At 34.9% G+C, this 24,936-nt stretch overlaps 2 protein-coding genes across 8 annotated transcripts in view; one reads left to right on the top strand and one right to left on the bottom strand.

Annotated features, from left to right (window-relative positions):
- The window catches only part of LOC124428295 (dedicator of cytokinesis protein 3), a 36,151-nt gene that overhangs the window by 1,459 nt on the left and 9,756 nt on the right, over positions 1–24,936 (bottom strand). The window contains exons 5-16 of one of the 2 annotated variants that reach the window (XM_046972215.1): positions 6,181–6,265; positions 5,594–6,052; positions 5,168–5,467; positions 4,887–5,091; positions 4,589–4,771; positions 2,714–4,439; positions 2,586–2,603; positions 2,345–2,507; positions 1,581–2,018; positions 1,359–1,500; positions 586–1,261; positions 65–426 (exon numbers count right to left, since the gene is read on the bottom strand). In XM_046972215.1, coding sequence (XP_046828171.1) covers positions 65–426; positions 586–1,261; positions 1,359–1,500; positions 1,581–2,018; positions 2,345–2,507; positions 2,586–2,603; positions 2,714–4,439; positions 4,589–4,771; positions 4,887–5,091; positions 5,168–5,467; positions 5,594–6,052; positions 6,181–6,265 — 4,757 coding nt within the window. The remainder of the gene's footprint in view (positions 1–64; positions 427–585; positions 1,262–1,358; positions 1,501–1,580; positions 2,019–2,344; positions 2,508–2,585; positions 2,604–2,713; positions 4,440–4,588; positions 4,772–4,886; positions 5,092–5,167; positions 5,468–5,593; positions 6,053–6,180; positions 6,266–24,936) is intronic. The other variant, XM_046972216.1, reaches the window with a different exon arrangement.
- On the top strand, positions 9,851–24,765 carry LOC124428299 (innexin inx3). 6 transcript variants are annotated; one of them, XM_046972230.1, is made up of 6 exons: positions 9,851–10,673; positions 16,068–16,137; positions 21,337–21,525; positions 21,968–22,395; positions 22,563–22,958; positions 23,054–24,765. In XM_046972230.1, the coding sequence occupies exons 3-6, from the start codon at positions 21,363–21,365 to the stop codon at positions 23,258–23,260; spliced, it is 1,194 nt and encodes a 397-aa protein (XP_046828186.1). In that variant the 5' UTR covers positions 9,851–10,673; positions 16,068–16,137; positions 21,337–21,362; the 3' UTR covers positions 23,261–24,765. The 6 variants fall into 6 exon arrangements, with proteins under 6 accessions (XP_046828186.1, XP_046828184.1, XP_046828183.1 ...); XM_046972229.1 differs by lacking the exon at positions 9,851–10,673 and adding an exon at positions 15,683–15,698; XM_046972228.1 differs by lacking the exon at positions 16,068–16,137 and having other exon boundaries at positions 9,851–10,412.

The raw sequence follows: 24,936 nt of genomic DNA, 5'->3' as shown, positions 1-24,936 counted from the left end.
TTTCTCTAATAATTCAGATACGAATATGTATTTGCTGTTCTCTTCTTAAAGAAAATGCACTTACTGCAGCCTCTAGGTGGTAATGGCGGTGCTGGTTCTGGACCAGGCTCACTCCAAGAACTTCTCAAGCCATTTTGATCCACCCCGTCTGTCGGAGTTGGCAAAGAATGCCTTAGTGGTAATTTTGGACTCAATGGTTTACTTAGAGTTCTTTGATGAGTAGGTCTAGGTGGTGTTGATCCATAACCGACGGATCTTGGCCTTACTTCTCGTTGTGGAATAGGCGGTGGTGCACCATCGACTCTAGAATAAAATCTTTCATCTTCTGGTAAGCCATCGCTCTCAGCATGAGACATTCTTGAACCTACGTTTTCCAAAGTCGCTGGCCTTTGTTTCTCGTTGATAGGTAAGGGTGGCAATGGTGAACTGAAAAAATATTGAGTCTAATGTAATAGGAAAGTAAAAAAGATAATTCGATGAATTTAAAGTAGGATTTATCAGTAAAAAAAATGTCATCTTTATGATATGAAACTTCATATATTTTATTTACAAAAAATGGATGAGAGATATGTAACGATCGATTACTTGACTATGCTATCCTGATGAATCGTTCGCTGTCTGGCAAGTGGGCCAAGACCTTGCTTCAATTGAGTGAATCGTTCGATCAGTCTTTTGTGTAATGGTTGAACACCGGTAGGTGCTATTTGACCATGCAAAACCAATCCAGACTCTAGGACACTCATTTGATCAAGTATTAAATTTTTCAGCCGATTCACGTGCGGTACCATGTCCGGATTTTGCCTGGCGAACTCAGTAGTCAAAAATGCTTCCTGATACTTCGTTATTCCACCCATAACGTTGGCATCGATTATACCTTGTAACCTCATACTGAACGGATTGATGTTTCTATGGGGCTCAGCTGTGTACTGAGCAACGAGTCTTCTCAGTTCTCTTTCGACGGATTGCATCGTTTCACAGGCATACTGGACTGGTGCCAAAAGCTCCGATCTTTTCTCAATCACTTCGAACCACCTCAATATACCTGGCAGCTTCGCCTCGGTAGTTAGAGTTGTTCTCTCGATCCAGAGTGATTTAAATTCATTTTCACGATCAACAGGGCCTCGATGAAGTGGCCGGTCGAACGTAAATCTTCGCACGTCATTTACCAAATAAAATGCTACCACACGTTCTGGTATTTCTGCTCCGCTACATGCCAAACTACCTTCTTCCGGTATTGGTTTTACATTGCATATCTGTATATCTGAAGAAGTGAAAAAATGGATTAGATGATATCGATTGTCTTGAATTTTTATGAAATTATCGCAGTTAGAATGTAAGAAGAAATATCGAAATCGTACATTGACCCTCGGACGTTAGAATACTCTCATCCGGTGGTGAATTTTTCATCAATATTTGTGCGCTTGGGAATTCAGTTTGCAATCTTTGAGTGAACGCCCCTATTCTCTCGTATTCCAGGCCACGATAAATGAATAATTTATTCTGATAAGCGAATCCAAATATTAGATTTTAATTTTTACACGTTACATATTATTAACGTTTTAATTTGTTTAAAGACTTACTCTAACGAAAAGTGGAAAACTTAAACCGTAAAAGCCAACTCTGAAGTATTCCGGTTCTGGCCTAAGTTGAGTCAAGATATTGTCCAAGAATTTAGCTTGTAGTTTCAAGACGTGACTGAGCTTGGCGTAATCGTAAAGTCTGGTCTCGTACAAAATAGCCAATTCCTTGCAAAGAGGTATACCCTTTTCCCAACATTTACCACGGTCCAAGTAATGAATGATCTTGTGATAAAGGACTTCCTTTCTTTGCCATTCCGGTTGTTGAGGATGTGCATGATCGGATGGTAAAACGTTTGAGCCCCATCCTAATTGATCGGCATACAGTTTCATTGTGAATCCAGCTTCCGTGTAATTCTCAGCGGCAAGATGAAGATCGTGCAACTTGTAGATGTAACGTAGATACATCTCCTTACGATTGAACTCATTCTTATAAAAGTTCTGCAAAAAGTACAACAATATACCCATGTTTTATTGAAACGTAATAACGATGATCGAAAGTCGTCGAAATACTACTGTCGGTTCATACGGAACGATGTATTTCCCGTTCAAATGCGAGAGATAAGTGCTAAGTATCAATCTAAAATTGTACAACGATGTGCAAGCCATGTGCAAGCTTCGTTAACTACTAGCAGATGGAACCTTCTACATATATCTGCTAACGGTGTCTAATATGATTAACACGTAAAATATCACCGTAAGAGATTAAACAACTGAATAATTGGCAATGTTGCACGTGCTGTTATATATCGTCGAGATAAACTCACCAATAAATTCACCGTACATGACATACGTTTGTCACGATTTTCATCGCCCTGTATAACGCTACGATAATCCAAAAGTCTTTCCAATAAGCGTGTAATCGACGTGATGAACGCAGTTCCACTCTCTTTCCAAGCTGGATCCTCTGACTGAACTCTATCCAACAATCTGTAAGAATAGAAGAGAGAATGAAGATTGATATTAAATGAATTAGAAGAGATTCGTTTGCATTGGGCACGAACTTACACAGCACTAAGATGTTCCCTAACGCAGCATGAAAGTATAATTACAACATGTGATTATGAAGTACGCATTAAACGACGAACATGTTCATTTAGGAATTATTAAAGAAGAGAAATATACTCGATACTTACATCGTATTGAACAATTGTCTGTATTCGTCGTCACCCTTATTCTCACTGATGAGTATGTCCAATTTGTCTATAAGTTCCGACTCGACGGATTTGAAGCTACCGCGTGCACGTTGTTCACACTCCATCATGTCAAAAAAGATATGTAAAGTTGCCTTTCTCAATTCACTTTCTGGAACAAGGGTGACCTCGAGGAAGGGTCCAACCATACCAGGAATAAATTCGAGCTTCCGATCACCCAAATTCGACCACATCGACAATATCTGAAAGCCCATCAGCACTCTCATATCGCCGTATTTCTCAACGATCTTCTCGCGTTTAACTTCGGAGAATTGTTCCAATTGAAGAGAAGGTTGCGTCAGATAGGCTACGGCCAAATTAAAATACGTCGACCAAAGTTGCGAATCGAAACTGCTATGAAGAAAACGAAAGGCCAAGGGTTGAGCAAGCTCTTGCAAAGATTTCAATATGACGTTGTTAGCTTGCATCCTGATGACCAACCAATCAGGTGGAAAAACTTCTTGCTTAACGAGATCGCGTAGGACTAAGAAGACTCTGACAAGAAAATCTTTAAGGGCTTTTCGTTCAGAACCATGAGACAGTTCCTCCCATAAACGTGAATAATGATACTCGTCCAAAAGTTGAAGTAGTCCTATCAAACAGGCGACTAAACACCCAAGTACTGGACCATTTGCATTGATTACTATGAGTATAGTTTGTACCAATACGTCGAGAATGGATAGACAGAGTGTTTCGACGTCATGATGAATACAGTTGTTAACCTTATTCGTATCTCTGCCCCTCTTGTGAAGAAAACTCAGTATCTCACCGAGAATATCAGTGCAAGTACGAAGTTCCTCTCGTCTGGCCAAATGAATCCTCAGATGTCTACAGATCGTTACCAATAAGAGATTTCTACTTTCGTCGTCTTCGCGAAACAAACTGGACGTTGTTAAGTTCTTGATGGCAATTAATTTAGCTTGTGTCAGTTGTAACGGTGGTTCTCGGGGTACAGAGTCCAACATCGTACACGTTAACTTGGCAACTTCGAGAACAGGTAATACGGCTACCAATTGCTCGAATACAGCTGCGATTGAAAGTAGCAAAGCTATTTGTGAAAGTAGAACCATGTCGTACGGTATACCCAACATCTTGTTCAATGCAGAAAAAACACAATAGAGATCTCTTTTGAAACTGTCCTCGTATTGGCCGGCCGTGGCACGAGCGAAAAGCAATCGGCTTTGTATAATAAATTTAAAGATATATTCTAAAGATCTGAAACATTTCATTATTGGTTCCTGTTTCTCAGCCGCTGTCACCCAATCGGCACAGTGTTGTACACTACTCAAAAGACCTTTGTAGACCAAAGCTGCGGCAAAGTGTCCAGAGATATAAGCATCCATAACTGGCTTGAAGTGTTCGAACTTGGAATCCTCGAGTAAACTGAATATTGAGACGAGTACTTGAAATACCAATCCTGAATGTGCCGTAGAATTACCATCCTCGGTATGAAACATTGAAAACAAAGCATCCAATATATCCTGAAGGAACTTTACTAATTCCTCGCCATCCAGCCTGAGAACTCGTCCTAATGCTTCAGATATATGTTCAGGATGAGCTTTCCATTGAAGGAGACTCAACAGATCAACGTTTTGAGTGAGCTTCGTACTACAGAGAAGAGTGTGCACAAATACAGCTTCTTTGGTTGATCTGCTGAAAGGTGATGTACCTGAAAAAATTCATTGATTAGAAAAGCACATATATTTTTTCTAAATAATATTATGAAAATATTTCGATGATAAATCGACTTTTTTCAACTTCATAGGCACAAAATCTTCGTCTTTTCTTAAGGGGCTTCTAAATAAATCTTATATTCACCTGTAACGCTCGGTTCTCGAGCACAGCTTGGCAAAGATAGGTAGCTAAGTGAATCTAATTTCGCTCGTTCTTCGCACTTGTAGATGTACAATTCGTGAGAGCCATCTTGAAGCGTAGCACCGCCAGGTTCCATTAAGCGTACAAAAGCGAAAGCAAATAGTTTCTTATCGTTTTTCTCTCGAGCTGGAAGTTAAGTAGATCGAACTAGTACTTGGATAAGATTAAGGATAATACTCAAAAGTATCGTATAAACTATCGAAACTATCTCGTTTCTTAATAATCTTAAAGAAAAACTCACTTGAACAATGACGAAATTCAAAGCGTACGTGACTGCCGTAGAACTTGTCAATGGGTATAGCTAATCTTACAGTTTCTGCCCACGATGGACTATTGTGATGATATATAACTAAACTTTGATATTCAGAACTGCCATCCGTTCCTGCTGCGCCAAACAGACATCCTTCTAATGGTTGTCCTTCGGCATCCAAAACTAGGATAGTAACCTATTGGAGAAGAAATTGGAGAATTTCAGATTAAGAAGATTAGGCATTATAATATGAAGCATCATCAAGAACTAACCTCAATATTTTTCCCGGTCGATTTTCCACCACGTTCGAACTCACCACGTTCGAGCTTCAAATACAAATCGTTTCTAACATCACCAGGCATTATGACGTCGGAGAAACCAAGCTTCTTCGTAAGGCAAATGTTCTTGAAGAGTAATGGATTTTCTTGTCGCACCTGAGATAATTCACCATGAAGCACTCTAAAGGATACTATTATACCGTAATTTGGTTGACCAGGAAGTGGAGTACACTTGTTATTACGAATAATTTGGTCGTGCAATTGATGAAACTCTTTCTCTTCACCTTGGTATACCTGGGCGAATAGTACAAGTATAGAAAACTCGTAATGAAAAATCAACTTTCCATTAGGTAGTTGATTACATCGTATTGTCGATCAATTAATCGTTCATGAAAGGATTAACGAGCCAAGCCAGTTTACCTTAAAGGGCAATTCAAGCTCCTCCGCGTGATCTTGAGTAGCATCGGCTAAAGAAAGTACCGCGACCCCATGAGGTCTTCTGTAAACGGCACTTCCTGCCTTGTTTTTGCCAGAATCAGAATATAGCATTCTACCACAGCGCATAACGTGCGCAACCATGTAAAGATCACGGCTCAAATCGGCATTACCAAGATCCGTGAAGATCGTACAATTGCTGTGTAATTTTTCAATGTAATTCGAGAAGCCTTCCTTCGATATTCGTACCAAGAAACGCTCGCTCAAATATTGTCCCCTTTTTGCATCGTAAAGAGAAAAATAAATCTCAGTGTCCTCGCCGACCGAGTGACCAAAGTCTCGCATGCAGAAATAAAGATGATGCGTTAAAACTTTCTTATGTTCTTTGCGCTTCAAAGTGCCTCTTGCCGATGCGCCTTGCGAGTTTTCGGCACTCTGAACGTGCTGCGAAAATATTCGAGTTTTCATTGAATTCAAAGATTCGACTTATACAATGTAATGAGAGGCAAATAACCTCTTAGAATTATTATCAAAGAATTATAACGAATATGCATCATATGATAAATAATTACCACATGGTAGAGTTCGACGACGGACATAGTATCTGGATCCACCATATGTGCACCTTGACGTGGTACCAGGTCCAAGCCAAGTTTTCTGAAACGTACGGGACATGTCCATCCAATTAAAAACTCTCATAAATATTATTATCGCGATCAAATAATTTTAATAAGATAAGTTGAAGTGAAATATTTATTCAGCTGAATTCAAATCGCAAAAGCATTTCATCAAATTATAAAAGAGACGCACGAGATGTAAGTACGTCACAAGTTGCGTCATATTTTGGGCTTATGCTTTTGGAAGAATCCAAAGGTACTTCCTCTGACCCAGGTCGACCGCATGCCATAGGTACCTACGTGTTCTCGAACACGATGGGTTCCATCAGGACCGTATTAGTAGGGTTCTCACGTGGGCTTTTTGCAATGCAGGAATGTAACTTAAACGATTGGCATTCGATTCACATAATTTAATCGTCTGCGGGATTAATCGCAAACGTTTCTAACGTTTTTGATGATCGATGCGATCTCGTGGGGAAAAAAAAAAGAAAAAAGAAAGGGAAGATTAGAAAAAAAAAAAAAAAAAAAAGATAGAAAAAATAAATTGAAAAGACGAAAGACGATAATTTTATCCAGAGGAGATGTTTATGCACGTACAATGTATATATAGTGTATATATACATCTACATTATATTCCCTTCAATGGGAGTGTTAACGTAATAATGTGAAAAGATTGGATTAAAGTTATCTACGTAGTAAGTAATACGACCCTGAGGGTCCCGAAAGATTCCCCTCCAGGGCAAGCTTGATGGAATGCAGGTGAGCAAGCAGACTTCGATGCATGGAGACAGGTTCAGGGAACGTGTACAACGTCGTTGGGACCTATGGCCCGTTCCAAAGATATTGGATATATTCAAGAAAGGAGAGGACCCATGAACCTGCTTGCAAAATTACTTTCAACGCTTACTGCCACATCTTTCTTTCTATTATATCGTTTCGCAAGTATTCCGGATAATTTTAATTTTTCAAATATTATATAAAAATTTATTTAATAATTAGATAATAGATAAACAAAAGAGGAATTTTAGATTATGACTCGTTAATATTAGATTTAATGGAACATCCTGGAATCCAGGAGTCCTATGCCTGGTCGATAACGTAGGAAATTGTCCCGTCGTGATTCAATTTCCTTTTCTATTTCCGAATCGATTTGCAATGACAGTTTGGTTAAAAACATTTTGATCGACAATACAGATGTAGTCATATGCATCTAATACGTCGCCACCGGAAATATCTGCAGTATACATTCTAAAAAGAAAATATGCGCATGTTAATACCATGATCTCGGAACAACTAAAGAAAATAATCCTACCTACCTATATATATATATAATATAATATCTGCATGGATTTACGTCGTATTACGAGTACTCGTGCGACTGCATCTATAACCGTTGCAATCACATGCTCATGCTAGAGTAAAAGGTAGTGATAATAGATGTCAGGGCCAAATCTCAAAGCCCCCCACGATCTCAATTAGACCAAATCGCGAACGATTAAGCGCGATTACTCTCGCGAAGCTTTCAATTTTTACCATTTGCAGTCTGTAAACGTAGCACCGTTGCTATTATTAACATTTTATTCCCTTGCACGAGATATACCGGGATGATTTTTCATATATACGTACGAATGATTTGGCTAAGTTTGTTTTTAAATTGGAAATGATACTTCGTCGTACGTCGCACAGTGTACGTATATTTCTATTAATCATATAATAATATTGAATATTTTAAACTTAGCGAATCTTTATTATATATGAAAATACAATCATCCTGTATTACGCATGCGAGATATTATACATCGTTACATTCTTGGAAGCATTGCTTTCAAGAGGACGTTTCGAAATCCATTGGGAATCTTCGAGAAATATACCACAAGTCGATCCGAATCATTCCTTTTAGGTAGTCACGTTTCTGAAGCTAATAGAAATACCATATAATGATCCTACAATTTCTTCAAATACATCATGTAAAGGGTACACATCAAAAAATATAATTTTATTAGAAGCTTCTAAAATGTTGAGAAAAAAATAAATGATAACCGTTCATTTCAGATCGGAGGATGTACTCGTAAAGCGTGTACGTTTAAATTTCTTGTAGTCTTTCTTGCTGACTTTTATGATGAGCTTTGGCTTGCTACGGCCCTGGGGGTTCTCCGTTCCTACACTGTGCTACACGCTGACGCAAAAAGAAAGGAAAAAGTTGTGGGTGAACGGTGGATCTCAACGCTGTTACGCAGACGAGGAGAGTATCCTGCGTACTACAGTGTTACTTCAACGAAGAAAGGAAAAGGGAGAAAGAGAGAGAGAGAGAGAGAGGTGTAGGTAGGGAGAGAACAGGGCAGTGCACGCGAGACAGAGCCGCAGGTCACGCTAATTAGAAATAATAATAATTACTCCGACGTAGATAATAAATGTTGGCCGTTCATCCGAGGTCGTATTATAACAAGGAAGAAAGATAAATGCAAAGAAAGAACGATAATTGAACTATTCCGTTTGGGGACAGGAACAAAAGTCTTTTTCGTCCGTACGAATCAATATGAGTTCCTATCACTTTGATTATTAACTCCCATAGACATATAAAATGTATAAAATGTTTGTCCCATAATTCGTCCAGACTTCTTAGTTCTTATCGCTTTGATTATTAACTCCCATAGACGTATAAAATGTATAAAATGCTCGTCCCATGATTCGTCCAGAGTTGTTAGATTCGTTAAGACATTAGAAATCTCGTAATTTTCTACTCTCACGTTGAGAAGTCAGACGTTGTAAAAATAAAAGAAATAGAGAAAGAGAAAGAATATCGGAACGCAGCCTTTAAAGAGGTAAAGCGAGCCCTCTTACGGGGGAACAGGTTCTCGGCATGGATACCGTGTATTCACCGAGCTGAAAACCTTGGCCAACGAGTAAACGGACCGAAGAAAGAGAAGGAGTCGTGCATCTCTTTTCCCTTCGTATATATACTCGTACGATGTCTGTCGTGACTGCGGTCTTTCCGCATGGTCATACGATACAACAAGACGAGACTCCAAAAGCAAACTCGTATATAATGCAGCTTCAAATCGAAAATTCGTGGGTAACACGAGAACCTTTGCTAACTAATCGTTATACTTCTTCTATAGTTAACAATTTCTTAGAATAATGTGGTCACTCTGTAAATACTTTTATTTTATTTGCATTGATAATAAATGTTAACGATTAAAACAAGATCTTTAATTTGTTTAATCGTAAACGTTTATTATTATTTTTCTTAGAAAAACGAAGAAATTAAGTACTTACTTTTTAACCGTACTAAACTATATCATACAAAGTTCGAAAGTGTATAGTGTATGCTTATATATATATATATATACATCTGTATATAATAATAATAATGATGATAATAATAATAATAATAATAATAATAATAGTAATAATAATATAATAAGATAAATAAATATAGTAAATAAAAATTGTTTAATAGTAATTAAAAGTACACATGTAGATTTAGAGAAAGAGAGAGAGAGAGAGAGAGAGAGAGAGGAGGAGGAGGGGCTAACGTACGCACCTAGGTTGGGATTAGCGCTCGTCCTTCGACGCGTGGGGGCGCGTCAACAAGATGGCGGGTGGTGGGGCCCGAGGAAACCCTTCGACGCGGTCAGTCGCACTTCGGGCCCCGTTCGCGGCAGACGTGTTATTGCTTTCATTCTTCCATACGTACGGCAATTTCTCAAAGAAATATCTTGTATCATTCTCGAAGAAGACCACAAAGCATCCCGGTATTAACTTCGTTAACAGAGAGAAAGAGAAGATATATATATATATACATATATATACATATATATATATATATATATATGTATATAACAAAAGAAACGCGGTAGAAAAAAACTCGTCACATTTTCATCTCGTTTGATTGCTCTCTTCCTCTCTTTCTCTCTCCCATTAACTCTTTTTGCATGTACATAACTATTTCTCTCTTTGTCTATTCGTGTATGTACACGAGTACATGATGAAGCTTAACGAGAGATAAGCGTTTAATATCGGAGGTGAAACTTGTAAAAGAGGTGTGACATCGTATTCGGTGGGTGCTCATCATAACAAAAAAAAAAAAAAAAAAAAAAAAGAAAAGAAAAAAAAGAAAAAAAAAAGAAATACTTTTTCACGAACGAACGAAAGGAAGAAAGAAGAGAGTAGCTGCTATTCGTCCGGTGAGTTTGAAAAGAGACCAGTGACGTAGAGAGAGAGAGAGAGAGAGAGAGAGACAGAGGAGAGGAGAGGGAGAAAAAAGAGAGAAAGAGAGAGGGAAAAGACCAGGATAAGGCCAATAAGAGAACGTTCTCGGTTCTACTTTCAAAAGGTCGTAAGAAGAAAGAAAAGAAAAAGGAAGAGAGAACGAGAAAAGGACGAACCTTTTCCTCGGGATCTTACGGATAATCCAGATTGTGTGTCTCGACTGATTCAAAATAAAGGTATTTTTCCATCTAACGTTCGTCATTTCATCAAATTTTCATTTTACGAGAAAGAAGACAAATTAGTTTCTTTTCACGATTATTTATGTGACTGAAAGAAATTGGAAGTCTTTGTCAATTGAAAAGAGTTTTTAATTGTGAAATTTACAATCTTTCTCTCTCTCTCTCTCTCTCTCTCTCTCTCTCTCTCTCTCTTGTGTGCGCGCGCTCTGAATTAACTATTTTAATCTAGGTAAAATCGTTTTAGTCACGTTTTTTCTCGTTAGTTTAATTTACATTTGTAAGCTTTTATGATTCCTCGAAATAATTCGACTGTAACAAACTTTCACTTATACGATATTATATAAAGAGAATAAAATTCTTTCGTTTTTAAAAGAGGAAATATATACATATGTATGCATATGCGTATACGAAACTATTAATCTTAACCGCAATCTTTACATTCATATAAAGATATTAAACAATGGAGAACGAAATTAATTTACTACGATAGTAGCATGTTAAACGTTTAAACTTTATCGCTCTTTGTTCGATTAGTATTTTGTTTTATTTTCTTTTTTTTTTTGTTCTGTTCTGTTTTGTTTTTTTACAAAATACACAGTACGTGATCGTAGAAAAAAAACACAATGACCTTCAAAGAGACATAGATCGCATCGACCAGTGTTCCTATAATATTTCTTTCTTCTCATATCGTCGATGATTATTTATTATTCACTTATCACATATGTAAATTTTAAAGAGATTCGTCACATCGTTTATATCTTAAGAATGTACATATATACGTACTGTGCATTTAATTGCATATTTTTATTGTATTACAACACTGACTGTGGTGATTGAAAATTGAAACTTGTATATAATAGTTTATTATATATTGTTAATAAGTTCGATTTTAATTGTATACACGATTGTATCATTTTAATCGATCGCAACATCGTAGAAATTATTCAGATTATTAATATAAATTTCTCTTTTCTATATATATCATCATTGAATGAATCTAATTTAATCTCAATTCAGAGAGAATGTTTATATAATAGTCGCATAATCGATTCGACTTCGATCATAAAGCTAAAACGATCTTATCCGTTGATTAAGTTCTAACGATAGTTTCTTGGATTCCATCCATGCCGCAGGCTAATTAAATCGAATCAAACATCGAGAAAGCTAGAGCAGTTAAGGAACACTAAATTTCAATGCTAGTTAAATCGTACTTTCGCAATGACGAACTATAGTTACCATTTAAATGTTTTAATTAATTTTTAACTGTAATAATTAAAGAAAGATACGATCATAAAATATTTAATATGCATACGATTATTAATCTAAAAATATTCAAATGGTCAATCGAAAGACGAATCTCCATCATTCGAATTCGTTTAGCATACAATTTTATACGTGATAATTAATAGGGGGGGAAAAAAAAAAGAAAAGTACGTAGAACCTACGTTGCAAGGATCAGCATTTTCCAGAGATACTGGAACTCTGAAAAACGTAGATAAAAGTTTGATAAAAGGATGAGGATTTGATCCCTGATACCAGGGAGTCGTCTTTTCCTCCCTTTATTCATCTTTTTTCTCCGTAGTTATACTACGTCCTTTCCTGATAAATTGTAGAATTTGTGGAGTGTGAAATTTTTTACGTGTTCCTTACGAATAACATTTATTTCGTTTCTTTTTCGTAGATAAAATTTCATCAACTTTGCATCGAAAAAAGGAAATATTTATAATTGTAATGTAGTCTAAAAAGCGAAGAAGAAAATTGAATTAATATTTATCTTAGAACGTAGACAATTACGTGATTTAAAATTAGATAAAATCAAGGACTATTCGTTGTAAGAAATTCTTCGAAAACGACATGACGAAGAAATGATATTATGTCTTGTATAACTCGGAGCAGATTGAATCGAGATTCAAAGATATCATCGGGATGATCTTAGTATTCAGCTAGAATTCTATTTCTCTTTCTCTCATAGTAACGATGGACGTTAGTATTAACGGTAGTTTCATGCGACACAAGTTCGGAGCTTTGAAACTCTCGTCATTGAAGTTCTTTGACCTCGCTTGCTTGCCTGCAAGCAACGCACAGAGAAAGAGAAAGAGAGAGCTCTTAACCTCGTTCAAGAAGTCATCATTTTACGAGGAGCCTCCAACGAGAGAAATATATCATCGTTTTCTATGTTGTAATTTCTATCTCATATAACATACATTCGCTAGTAGCATAAGCGCAATCATAAACGAACTGCTTATGTTACGGCTGGCATAGGGAACAGATTACGTTCGTTTCTATCAACGAATCTCAATGGCGATAGTATTACGTGAGTTTTACAATCTGTTTCATATTATTTCCTTTTTGTTTACTATTACATTGTGATCCAATTTCTATTCTTTTCTTTTCTTTTCTTTTCTTTTCTTTTTTCTTTTTTATCATCTTATTCAATGAATTATTATTTGTTATTCTACTCCATGATATGTGTAACACACATATCATGGCGTTTCTGAATTGATTCCGATTATCTGTATTATTTGAACGATTGAAAACCATGAAAACCTACTACCACTATGAGCTTGGAGAGTTTACTCGGAGAATGCGAATTACAGGAGAACAAAGAGGCTATGGGAAAGCTCCTTCGCTCTTAGCATCTCGAGAGGCGACTTTTATTGGCGCGATACTCGATATCGAGCCCGCGATAGTACCACGTTGGATTACTAAAAGTAGGCGTTGAATGTCCTTTTGTCTCTCCGAGTTTCATGAATTACCTCTTTGTGATAAATCAATAGCTAGCAAATGAAAGGGGGAATATCAAAAACAACTGAAGCGTTAGAGGAACGTGAGAAAGTCGAAAGAAATTAAAAGTATACTAATAATAGATCCGTCTATTCATCTTTGCAATTTTATTTGCGGAGTACTCCTCATAGCGAACAAAGAAAAAAGAAAAGAAATTGATTTTCCATAAAATTGTGTATTTCATTCTTTTTCTTAATTATCCATTTATATTAATGATATATTAATATCGTATATATTTACATGTATAATTATATAAATAATATTTTTTTCTCGACAGAAAGACTAAGAAACGCATTTCCACTTTTCTTCGTCGTTGAAGTAAAAGGAGGAGCATTTGACCTTAATAGATACGTACATATAGATAGACGAATGAATATGCATCGTACATAATCATGGTTATCGCCCGGGGAAGTGATTTTTTTACACGATTAAAATTATGCGCAGGGATTCCGGAAGTAGATAAAAAATAATATTGAAGCAAGTCTTCGACACGGGTTTTCTGAATCATTCGTGTTTTATATATATATATATATATATATATATATATATATATATATATGTACATATACCGAAGTAATAGTAAGGATATGAATATTAAATCATTCCTAATATACTGGATCACTTAGGAGATCGTCGAAATATTCCCGACAAAATGGCGGACCGATCGAGCTTAATCTCATTCGAACGATCGAAAGATCTTTACAACAATGACATATTTAATAGATATATACTTTCTTTATTTTATACATATCGACAAATTTATTACTAAACGATAGAAAATACTTAGCGAGAAAAGGAAAAAAAAAAGAAAAATAAAAGAAAATTCGATCTCGTCTATCGGTTTACAACGATAACAATGAACGTATCGACTTTTCAATAGAGAAATATTCTTCTCACGCAAGGAAAGAGGCATTCACGGTCACGTATTTTACAACGTATTGTAAAACACGGTACGCTCGTCACGACTCGCTCGTACCTTTCCTTCTCTTTCCATTATCCCCTTAGTACTTTTTCTCTTTTCTCTTCGAATACGCTCGTTTCGAAGCAAGACGAGGGTCATTCGTAGGCGGACAAGAAGACAGCCAACGTGATTCGCCAAACGTAAAGAGGATATGTATGTATATTCCGTTTCCGGAATCTTTATTACATTCAAGAATTGTCGGTGTTTCATTAATTTCATTTCGTTCCATTTTTAAAATTTCATTCTTTCCATCGACCCCTTTTTCCCAACTTCGTTTCTCTCTTTCAGCTAGAAAATAATTCGAAAAAAGTAAACACAATGTTTAATTGCAGTTAGAAATAAGTTTATAATATCTATTGCATAATATATTATCAGGCGGAAGAAAACTGAGAAGACTTTAAACGATTCATTATATCTCATCTCTTTTATCCATGAACTTTGAACTGTACTCTCGCATGATATTAAATATTATTGAAGTTCATTAATCATTTCTCTTGATTACTTTTAAAGTTCTATACTCTCTTCTATGAACTCGATTCCGATAGATTCGATCGATTATTACTTTCCATTTTTTTCTTTTTTTTTACGATATTAGCAATCTTTTTATATTTTAAAGATATTGATAAAAAAAATTATAGCAGGATTGAAAGTTATCTGTGTCGACGTTTTATCCGGCCTCCAAAGACAAATTATTCATGCGAGAAGATAAAAAGAGAAAAAGTATTCAGGATATTTCGAAAGATGTAGTCAACGAAGTCTCGAGAATTCTAAAGAAAAAAATACCTCGTGTGATGTAAGAAGTGTTCAAGTGCATAAAGATTATAATATTATTATTGGAAATTATTTTCTCCTTTGATAGAAAATTCTTCTGTAATTATTTTTCATTGGATTCCTTTGTACATCATTCCTTTGTATTAAAAATAATAATACAAAATTGAAGATTCTCATAAAAATGACTGATCTTTTTTCTTAACGTTATCAGAAAAAAAAAAAAACAAAAAAAATATGTCAAAATGTATTTCTTTTTCAAAAAAAAAAAAATAATCACGTTAAATATCTTACTTACACACATAGATATAAGTAAATGTACATACAACGAAAGATCACGTCATCGGACACTAGTAATGTTTACAAATTAGTCCTTCGAGTAAGGACATAAACTTCTTATGTATATAATTTTCGAGACGCTGTAAACGTCGCTCTTAGTCTGAGCTCGACAACGAATGGTTTAATACGTATTCTCCGCGAACAATCATATAGTCGCGATTAATTAAAATGTACGCTGAAAAAAACAAACAGGTTCCGATGCATACTAAGTGTAACGAATATGAGCACGTGTAGTATAATCATTATCAATCAATAACAACCTGTCGCAACGCTAATAACGTTACTTCATTAACACGTGCCGTAGTTGAAATATACTTTGTGGTCGAGATCTCATTTACAAATATCATAATAAATTACAAACAAATAAATCAATTAGTAAATTCGTGTGTTACTCTCTTTCTTAATTGTACATTGAAATATTATAATATATTTTAATTAATAATCATATTCATTGATTCATTCAAATGTTATTAACATTTTCTATAATAATATTATCATATTATTATTGAAATAACCTCGATCGTTACTTTTTCTTTCAGTCTCCTTTGCTTCTTGCTCCGAACTTCGTCGCGTTTATTGATATTTCCATTAGGAAGGACCTCACGAGAGGTAAAGTTTAAACGATTTTATCTCTCTTATTCTTTGAAAACGGAAGTGTATATATATATATATATATATATGTATTGTAAACAAACTTTGGATTGAATTTCGAGATATGTGCATAATTTCCAAGAGGTTCATCGACGAAGAAACGATATGATATCATTCGTTAACAAGTAAGGTAAATTGTGTATATTTTCGGAATTTGTAAAATTATCCCTGCGTCTTTTTTTTCTTTTCTTTATTAAAAAATTTCGAACATGCAAATTACGTATTTACAATCGAAGAAGTTTCTTTTCGACGGGAACGAACTAATAGAAATTCGATAATCGTGTCGTGTAAGAGGCTTGGTCTACGTTCAACGTTTCACATACATACGTATATATATATATATATATATATATATATATATATGTATGTATGATGTATATTAAAGCTAACTGTAAATCCACGTGCCATCTCATTAGCGTTGGTCGATGGACTCGCCCTTTTACTTCCAACGTGGCAAATCCTGCGCACGTCGACGAAACTACCTACGTGTGTCAAAGTTTTCTTGTTTCATTGCTGTGTAATAACGTGACTCGAAGTCATAATATAGAAGAAAGTTTTTACGTTAAAAGGAAGAAATATTATCTATTATTCTCTATCATCATCATCCCCTTTTAATTTATTATCAACGACGTAAAATTTTTCTTTTCTCTTTTTCTCATAGCAATCATTTCGAGAAACGTTTGTTAAGATTATTAATTAATGAATTTTGTTACATCCATATACTCGTTGAATCAAATGAAAGATGTAAAAATAATAGGCCTGTAAAAATGATGCAAATAGAAGATCCCATTCATAAAACCATTCTCGTTTAGCGATGTTCAATGATATATAACTTGCACCTGGCGATTATGACCAGTTGGTGAACAACATAGAATGTGGGAACGTGGATATTCTCTCTTTCCCTTTGTACGCATTAGAAACTATAATACCGTCTCTCGCTTTGTTAAGTAAAAGCTGGTATAAATCAGTGTGTTTACTCGACCGCGAAACTAATTCGTTAGTGCTCATTATACCTTAATTTAATGCAAATGAATGTCTCTTCTCTCACGTTTCTAGCTAGCAAATGTAAATCGAACGTGTGTGTACAAATGTAAATATCTTTATTTATTTTTATAAATAGTAAATAATTATCTTATGTAGTAAGCAAACGTCGATCGATAGTAATTAAAATTAAAAAAAAATACGTATTCTCGGAAAGTTTCTATTTACAAGATAATTCGTCAATGATTTTAGAGACTTACGGAATAATTAATCAATGGAATAATGTAGGAAATATTTTTTCAATAATTCACGATTAATTTAATGTTTCCTTTCGAAAGGATTACATTATTTTGATCTTTAAAGGAAGTAATAGGGATAAAAGGTAAAACGAAATAAATGTACTTTAAGAACAGAAATCACGAAACCCGTTTTCAGCATCCGTAATTCGATTCGATTAATTCGTACGATCGACTCTCTCTCCAGCGATAGCGAAGAGAAAAGCCTCGACATCGAAAACCACCATCGAGTCATGATGGTTTCGCAGGAGTTAACATTTAATCTCTTTCTCCCGTGTCTCTCTTTGCCTCTTTCTATCTATCGATCTATCTCTATATTAGAACTTCGAATTTAATATCCCAGACGAAATCTCACGTTTTATATAGAACGTACATTCGGATGATTATTATTGGAAAGTCCTATTATTGAAAATCGGCTTAGAAAATTCTACCTTTTCGATTTTAACAATGTTTTCTCTCTCTCTCTCTCTCTCTCTCTCTCTCTTAAATGCATAGAAGAGGAAGTACTCCTTTTTCTATAGATATAACACATTCATAAATTATTTCTAGATATATACGTACGCATATACATATATATTATCAATTGTATATACATTAAGAAAGTTTATTCTTGATTCGAACATGTATGTATTACTTTTGACATTTGTTGTTATAAAAATGTTCAATCGGTCATTGTTGAAGAAGATAAATAAGAACAGAGAATTTCAAAGTGAGAGAGAGAGAGAGAGAGAGAGAGAGTGTCTAAGAGTGGGAGACAATGTGTAAGAAAGACAGACAATGTACGAGAGAAATGGAAGGAGGATAAAGAGTGGGGAGAGTGTATCAGCCTCTCTCATCTCCTCGTCATTGTCATATATAGTCTGTGTCCTCTTGGTTTATCCCCCTCTCTCCTTTCCCATCCTTCTCTCTCTCTCTTTCCTCTTGGACTCTCTAGAGACAAGACCAACTGGTTTAACTCGTCTGTTCGTTAACCGGCAGCCTTTCGGGGAATCGTATAGGAGGAGTCGTAAAACGAGCGACAACCAATTCGAAGGACATTGAAGAGGAGAGAGAGAGAGAGAAAGAATCATCTAACGGGTGGATATTATTTGTTAATTCCTCCTTTTTTCTTTTTTAATTATTATTATTATTATTATTATTATTATTATTATTATTATTATTATTATTATTATTGTTTTTTCTATTGAACTTTTCTCATCGTTGTTTAAATTATTGTATGTTACGATAGAACTTTGGAGCAAGAGATATGAAATATGTTATATTTTCGAGCTGATCGATTGATATTTAAAAGAAAAAAAAAAAGAGAGAGAGAGAAAAAAGAAAAGAAAGAAAAAACGAATATATATAAGCAAGGGATTTATCTTTTGCTAGACAGGAAATAGCAGACAGTTTTGATCCCGCTGTTGAACTTATCGAAATTCGATGCATATAGTCAAAAGAAGTAGAAATAATACTCGGGTAGGGTGATATTATAAAATGTTCCGAGAGAAGAGATATCAAACGACGTGATGACACAACTGTTGCTAGTAGAAGCCGTAGATCAGTTGAAATTATCCGCCATAAGCGTGCAACTGCGACAGTGGATCCGAGAATGGTTTGAAATTTCATATGTTCGTTCGTTCGTCGCATTGCTGGTCTTGCATATAGAAAACTTAGAGACATGTGTGTATTATATGCAGAGAGAATGAAACGAATGATTTCAGCAAGTTATTTTTTTTTTCCAAGTGATTCCAAGAAAAGAAAAAATAGAAAGAGATTCACCTGCGGCATCGCTCGCATCAGATGATCAAATTACTTAGATCTTGTTCGATATAATATTTATAAATAAAATGATTGAAGTTGGACACCCTGTACACTTTTAAAAATCAGTATAAATATATAAATATATATATATATATATATATTTGTCGCGAAAAAGTAAAACTAAATCCAGGAAAAATAAATTACAGTGAACGATAGCATTGCCGTGAGGAAACGCTCGTACATCACGCGGAACAAATTGGTAGCCGTGTTGTTAACACTTGGTGTATTGCCTGACAGAGAGAGGATGTCGTGTGGAAGAAGTGTGTCGTCGACTAGAAAAAAAAAAAAAAAGAAAATAGAGAGAGATAGGAAGGGAGGAAAGAAAAAAGAGAAACATAATTTATTTCCCGTAATAAAAAAAAAAATATATATATATATATACAAATAAAAGTGATAGAATAATTAGTATGATTATCGCAGTAGTATATAACGGTAATAATAGGATATTAAAATATTATTATATATATACCGATAATATTAGAATATTATTAGAAATTTTTAATAGAGATACATAGATGATATTCATACGAAACTAAAATCCGGTTATTCGTTGGAATTTTTGAGCTTCTAATTAAACGCTTTATCTTTGTAAGAAATATAAAAAAAAATAAGAGAGAGAGAGAGATGCAGCATCTCTTGTCGAGAGAAGAACTTGGAGATTGACCCCGTCGCAATGGCACGCGTCCCGCCTGTTTTCAATTGATTAAGTAATAAAATTCTAACGACGTATAACTCGGTCGCTCACTTCTCTCTCTCTCTCTCTCTCTCTCTCTCTCTATCTCTCTATCTATCTATCTATCTTTCTCTATCCCTCTCTAATGTTTCAAGACCATATGTGAATAATTGGTTCAATTACATCTCGAATGAAAATCCTCGAAAACGTTTATTGATTTATTTTTATAGATTATTATATAACAAAAATGTACTACGATATTTATCGTGTTAAAAGAAGAAATTTTTTGTTGATAAGATCAATTGTATTTAGAACAAATTTCAGTTGTATAGTGGGAGGAAAAACGTTCGTTCGTTGAAAAACACGTAATTATTATTGGTAACTCAATGGCGATGTAAACTCGTGTAGGAATTTTGTTAATTCTCTTTTGTTCCAGCATTCTTTCGATTCATTGTCCGGGAACTGATTAACGTAAGATTCTCAGAAGACATATACATACATATGTATGACTCAGTGTCAGGATCATGATCGCAGGACTCTTGAATTACCACGTGATTCTTATTGTTGAATCTAACTAAGCTAAAACTTCATTCAAAATTTGTAACACTCTAATAGCAAGATAAAAGGATTTCTATGTGACTCGTCGTTAAAATCTTTCTTTATTACGATCGCAAAAAGCTTTTTCCTCTCTCTCTCTCTCTCTCTCTCTCTCTCTCTCTCTCTCTCTCTCTTTACACGCGCGCACGTATACACATACACATGTTCTGCGACATAAGCGGCCATTTTTCTTTCTTTCTTTCTTTTCTTTTATTCGAGTTCGTCCTACCTACCACGGAAATTTGTAGAATGGAACCGAGCCATTCTCTATCGTGTTCTCTCGTCTCCTTTTGTTTCGCCGATGAGAACAATTTGCGAGCTGAAGAGGCCCCCTCTATGTGTGTGTACGTGTATGTATATATATAATATATATATATATATGGATGTACTCGTCCACGACAGTCTTCTATATCGATCCCCCGTTGCATCTGCCATTTCCGGCCATGGAAGGTTAACGTTAGCAGTGCTTTCGACGAAATCATTATGGACCTTGACAACTCGACAAATTTTTTTTTATCGAAATATTTGTCGATAATTTATTGTCAAAGAGTCTAACGTGGTTATTGGTCAATGCAAGGAAGTCTTATCGAGTAGTCGAGTCAATGCAGGAAGTCTATGAGATAATAGTTGAGTCAATGATGACGAATTTCGATCATTGACAAAATTTTATCATAGACAAATGGAATTATTTCAAACTATGAATAATAATTCTTTCATATATCATTCGAAAGTTTATAATTGTGTATTAAAACTGCAACGTTCTAATAATGTTTCTTTAATTATTATTATTATTTTTTTTTTTTTTAGACTGCCAATAAAGGGAAAGAAAAAGAATGGCGGTGTTCGGTTTGGTCTCGGCAGTAGCCGGGTTTGTTAAGGTGCGATATCTCATCGACAGAGCCATCATCGACAATATAATATTCAGAGCTCATTATAGAATCACTTCTGCGATTCTTTTTGCCTGTTGCATCATCGTTACTGCCAATAACTTGATAGGTATGTCATAATGATATATAAAATAATACAATTGATGATTTTGTTTCTACGTGAATTGATAATAAAAATTAAGATTATAGGATAGAGATGCGATTTTATATTAATACTTAACAAACAAACAAGTTGTACGATCAGTCGAGATCTATCTAACATCTTTGAAGTTTATCCTATATCTACTGGAAGTACAAAAATAGAAACTTAACTAGGCGAGTTTTAAAAGGTCAAACGTCTGCTTACTCGGTCTGCTACGTTCATTATATATCTCGTGATGATTAGTATCAAAGATGTCCTCTTCTCTTCTTGACGTTAAAACTATCATATGTCCGAGGACGTGAGCTTATTTACCGAGCATGATTGCACTATATTCGTCTCTCGAACGTAATCGTTCATAAACGTACAGTTAGATACGATTAAAATTCCGTCTCTTTGTTGATCGTTTTAGGAGATCCTATAAATTGCATAGCGGACAATGCGGTGCCAACTCATGTGATAAATACTTATTGCTGGATAACGTATACTTTCACGTTGCCGACGAATAACATGAAACAAGTTGGCACGCAAGTAGCTCATCCTGGTCTAGGTGGAGATTACAACGAAGAAAAACGATATCACTCGTATTATCAATGGGTACCCTTCATGCTCTTCTTCCAAGGTATTCTCTTTTATGTGCCGCATTGGATGTGGAAGCAGTGGGAGGAAGGCAAGGTCAGAATGATATCCGACGGTATGAGGGGTGCCATAGTCGATAGCAAGCAGGAACGCGAGGCCAGAACAAACAAATTGGTCGAATACATCCTAGATACTTTGAATTTGCACAACAGTTACGCCGCCGGTTATTTCTTCTGCGAGGCACTTAATTTTGTCAACGTTGTGAGTATACGATCAAAACGAGAATGTCCAATATCGATAATAACAAAAACAAAATTAAACGATTTGATCTCGTTCCGATCATTTAATTCCACATGAGTAAAAAGAAAAAAAAAGAAAGAAAGAAAAGACGACGATTTTGTTGTTAACATTGACTATCATTTTTCCAGGTTGGTAATATGTTCTTCATCGACACCTTCCTAGGCGGAGCATTTTTGACATACGGTACGGAAGTCATAACCTTTAGCAACATGAACCAAGAACAACGTAGCGATCCAATGGTCGAGAGATTTCCAAGAGTGACCAAATGTACCTTCCATAAATTTGGTGCTTCCGGCACGATACAGAAGCTCGACGCTTTATGCGTGCTCGCTTTGAATATTCTCAACGAGAAGATCTACATCTTCCTGTGGTTCTGGTTCATTATACTGGCTGTGATGTCAGGCCTAGCCGTTCTCTATAGTATGGCTATCGTTCTTTTACCTAGCACACGCGAAACCATTCTGAGGAAACGATTCAAATTCGGTTCGGCTTCAGATGTCAGTACACTCATCAGAAAGACTCAAGTTAGTTGAATTCGTATTTCCACATATATATATACATATTATATGAAAATATCATTCTCTTTGAATGATCTAGTATTTTATTTTCAATATTTTAGGTCGGTGACTTCCTCTTGATACATCTGCTAGGTCAGAACATAAATACGATGTTGTTTACCGATGTTCTGAAGGAACTCTGTCGTCGGTTCCACATTGGTTCAGGAAGTAGTGCATCACCTACGTCCGTTCCATCAGCACCGAGCACACTCGAGATGTCACCAATTTATCCGGAGATCGAGAAATATGCCAAGGACACGGAGATCTAAGCTCTAGCTTCTAACGTTTACGTTTGCTATACCCCATACGAATTTCCTCACCTTCCTTCCTTCCTTCCTTTCTTCCTTCCCTCCTCTATTTCAATTTCCTTATTGTGATAATACCGTCGGTGCCTTAAATGACACCACGTTCAAAGTTTTCGTGCTACGATATGATTTGTATTTTAATTTTGCTTATATGTATAATTTTTTTTTTGGGGGGGGGGAAGAAAAGAAAAAAAAATTCTTTAATTTTCTCAATCATCGAAGCACGAGGAGCTAAGAGTAGATTTATATTATTAAGATTTATATTTTAATCCCAAGTTCGAATTATTTAGATTCTAATTAGGAAATTAAATATATTCGTTCTATCAATTCATTCCTTTTAATAATCAAATCGAAAGATATGATATATTTTCAGATATATTTTCTTATCGAGTAGACGACAATAAACAGCGAGAACAAAAGAAGAAATGTAAAATTACTAATTAATGGTAATTAATCGAAGAAGCTAACATTCGTTATTTCTGTTCTTTCATCCGGCAGGATACATTTCTGTAAGAATTTAATTAGCCATTGGAATCTATGTATATGTGTGTGTATGTACATACACGTACACATATTGTAGCAGGTGATAAGAATTTTGTTGTTTAACGTTTCGCAAGATGAAAAAAAAAGAAAGAGACGAATCCTAAAGATTTTTTTTTTTTTATGCTTAAGCAACGAAGCAAACAACGTTGATAGATTTTATGATCCATTTGTTCTCTTTCATCGCGTTTTCTCGGTTTCTTTCATTCCCCTCTTTTATATATATATATATATATATATACGTGTATGTACTAGAAATGTCGATTTATTCGTAATTGGTGCAATGACTGGTAGCAAGGTAAAAAAACAAACAAACAAATAAATATATAAATAAAAAGTAAAAGTTTAGTATAGAGTTTGTTATGTGAGTTTGTCGAAGAGGATCTTAACTCGCTCGTCAACGAGTTGAAATTATATTTTGCTGTGTCTTTTAGGATTAAAACAGGGTGGAACGCTAATCGTAATCCTCGAGTTTCATATAAACGAGTATAATAATATTAACTTTTTCTATTAGAATAAATATACATATATATAGGTATATATATTTGTTTTTTGCGAAGTCTTGTTTTAATTTTTCAAGTCTCCAATTATTCATTGAAAAGTCAATGATGAGAAAAAAAATATATATATATATTACTGAAGCTGCCAATAGTAATGTTATACATTTATTATATACAGTATATATATATAGTATATACATGTACGTATAGAATTATTATTCTCACCTTAGTATATAAGAGAAACGAGTGAGGAGATAATTGCAACAACTGTTTAAACGATGTGCCTTTTATAGAATTAAAGATAATGTTTAATACGTTAAGTATGATAAAATTAAGTTAGATTATTATAATTGCTCTGGTAACTGTTGATTCATACGAGATAATAAGCAAAATTCATGTCCGAATTAAATTGGAATTCTTCAAAAAGAATTCTGTATGTATTCGTCCAGTTCTTTTTTTTTATATATATATATATATATATATATATATATAAAAGTGATAGAAAATAATAAAAGGAAAATACCTACACGAAACGATTGACATAATGTACATATATATATTTTCGTAATATGTATACTATATAATTATTTTTGTATGTTC

The sequence above is a fragment of the Vespa crabro genome, chromosome 12 (genome assembly GCF_910589235.1).
Source record: "Vespa crabro chromosome 12, iyVesCrab1.2, whole genome shotgun sequence".
Classification (NCBI taxonomy): Eukaryota; Metazoa; Arthropoda; class Insecta; order Hymenoptera; family Vespidae; genus Vespa; species Vespa crabro.
This window is presented reverse-complemented; position numbering and strand designations above follow the sequence as displayed.

Excerpts from the sequence above, each read along its gene's own strand:
- LOC124428299 (XM_046972228.1), top strand. The coding sequence starts at position 21,363 with ATGGCGGTGTTCGGTTTGGTCTCGGCAGTAGCCGGGTTTGTTAAGGTG. Across the intron at positions 21,526-21,967 it reads TACTGCCAATAACTTGATAG|GAGATCCTATAAATTGCATA; the intron begins GTATGTCATAAT and ends TGATCGTTTTAG. Across the intron at positions 22,396-22,562 it reads CACTTAATTTTGTCAACGTT|GTTGGTAATATGTTCTTCAT; the intron begins GTGAGTATACGA and ends TCATTTTTCCAG.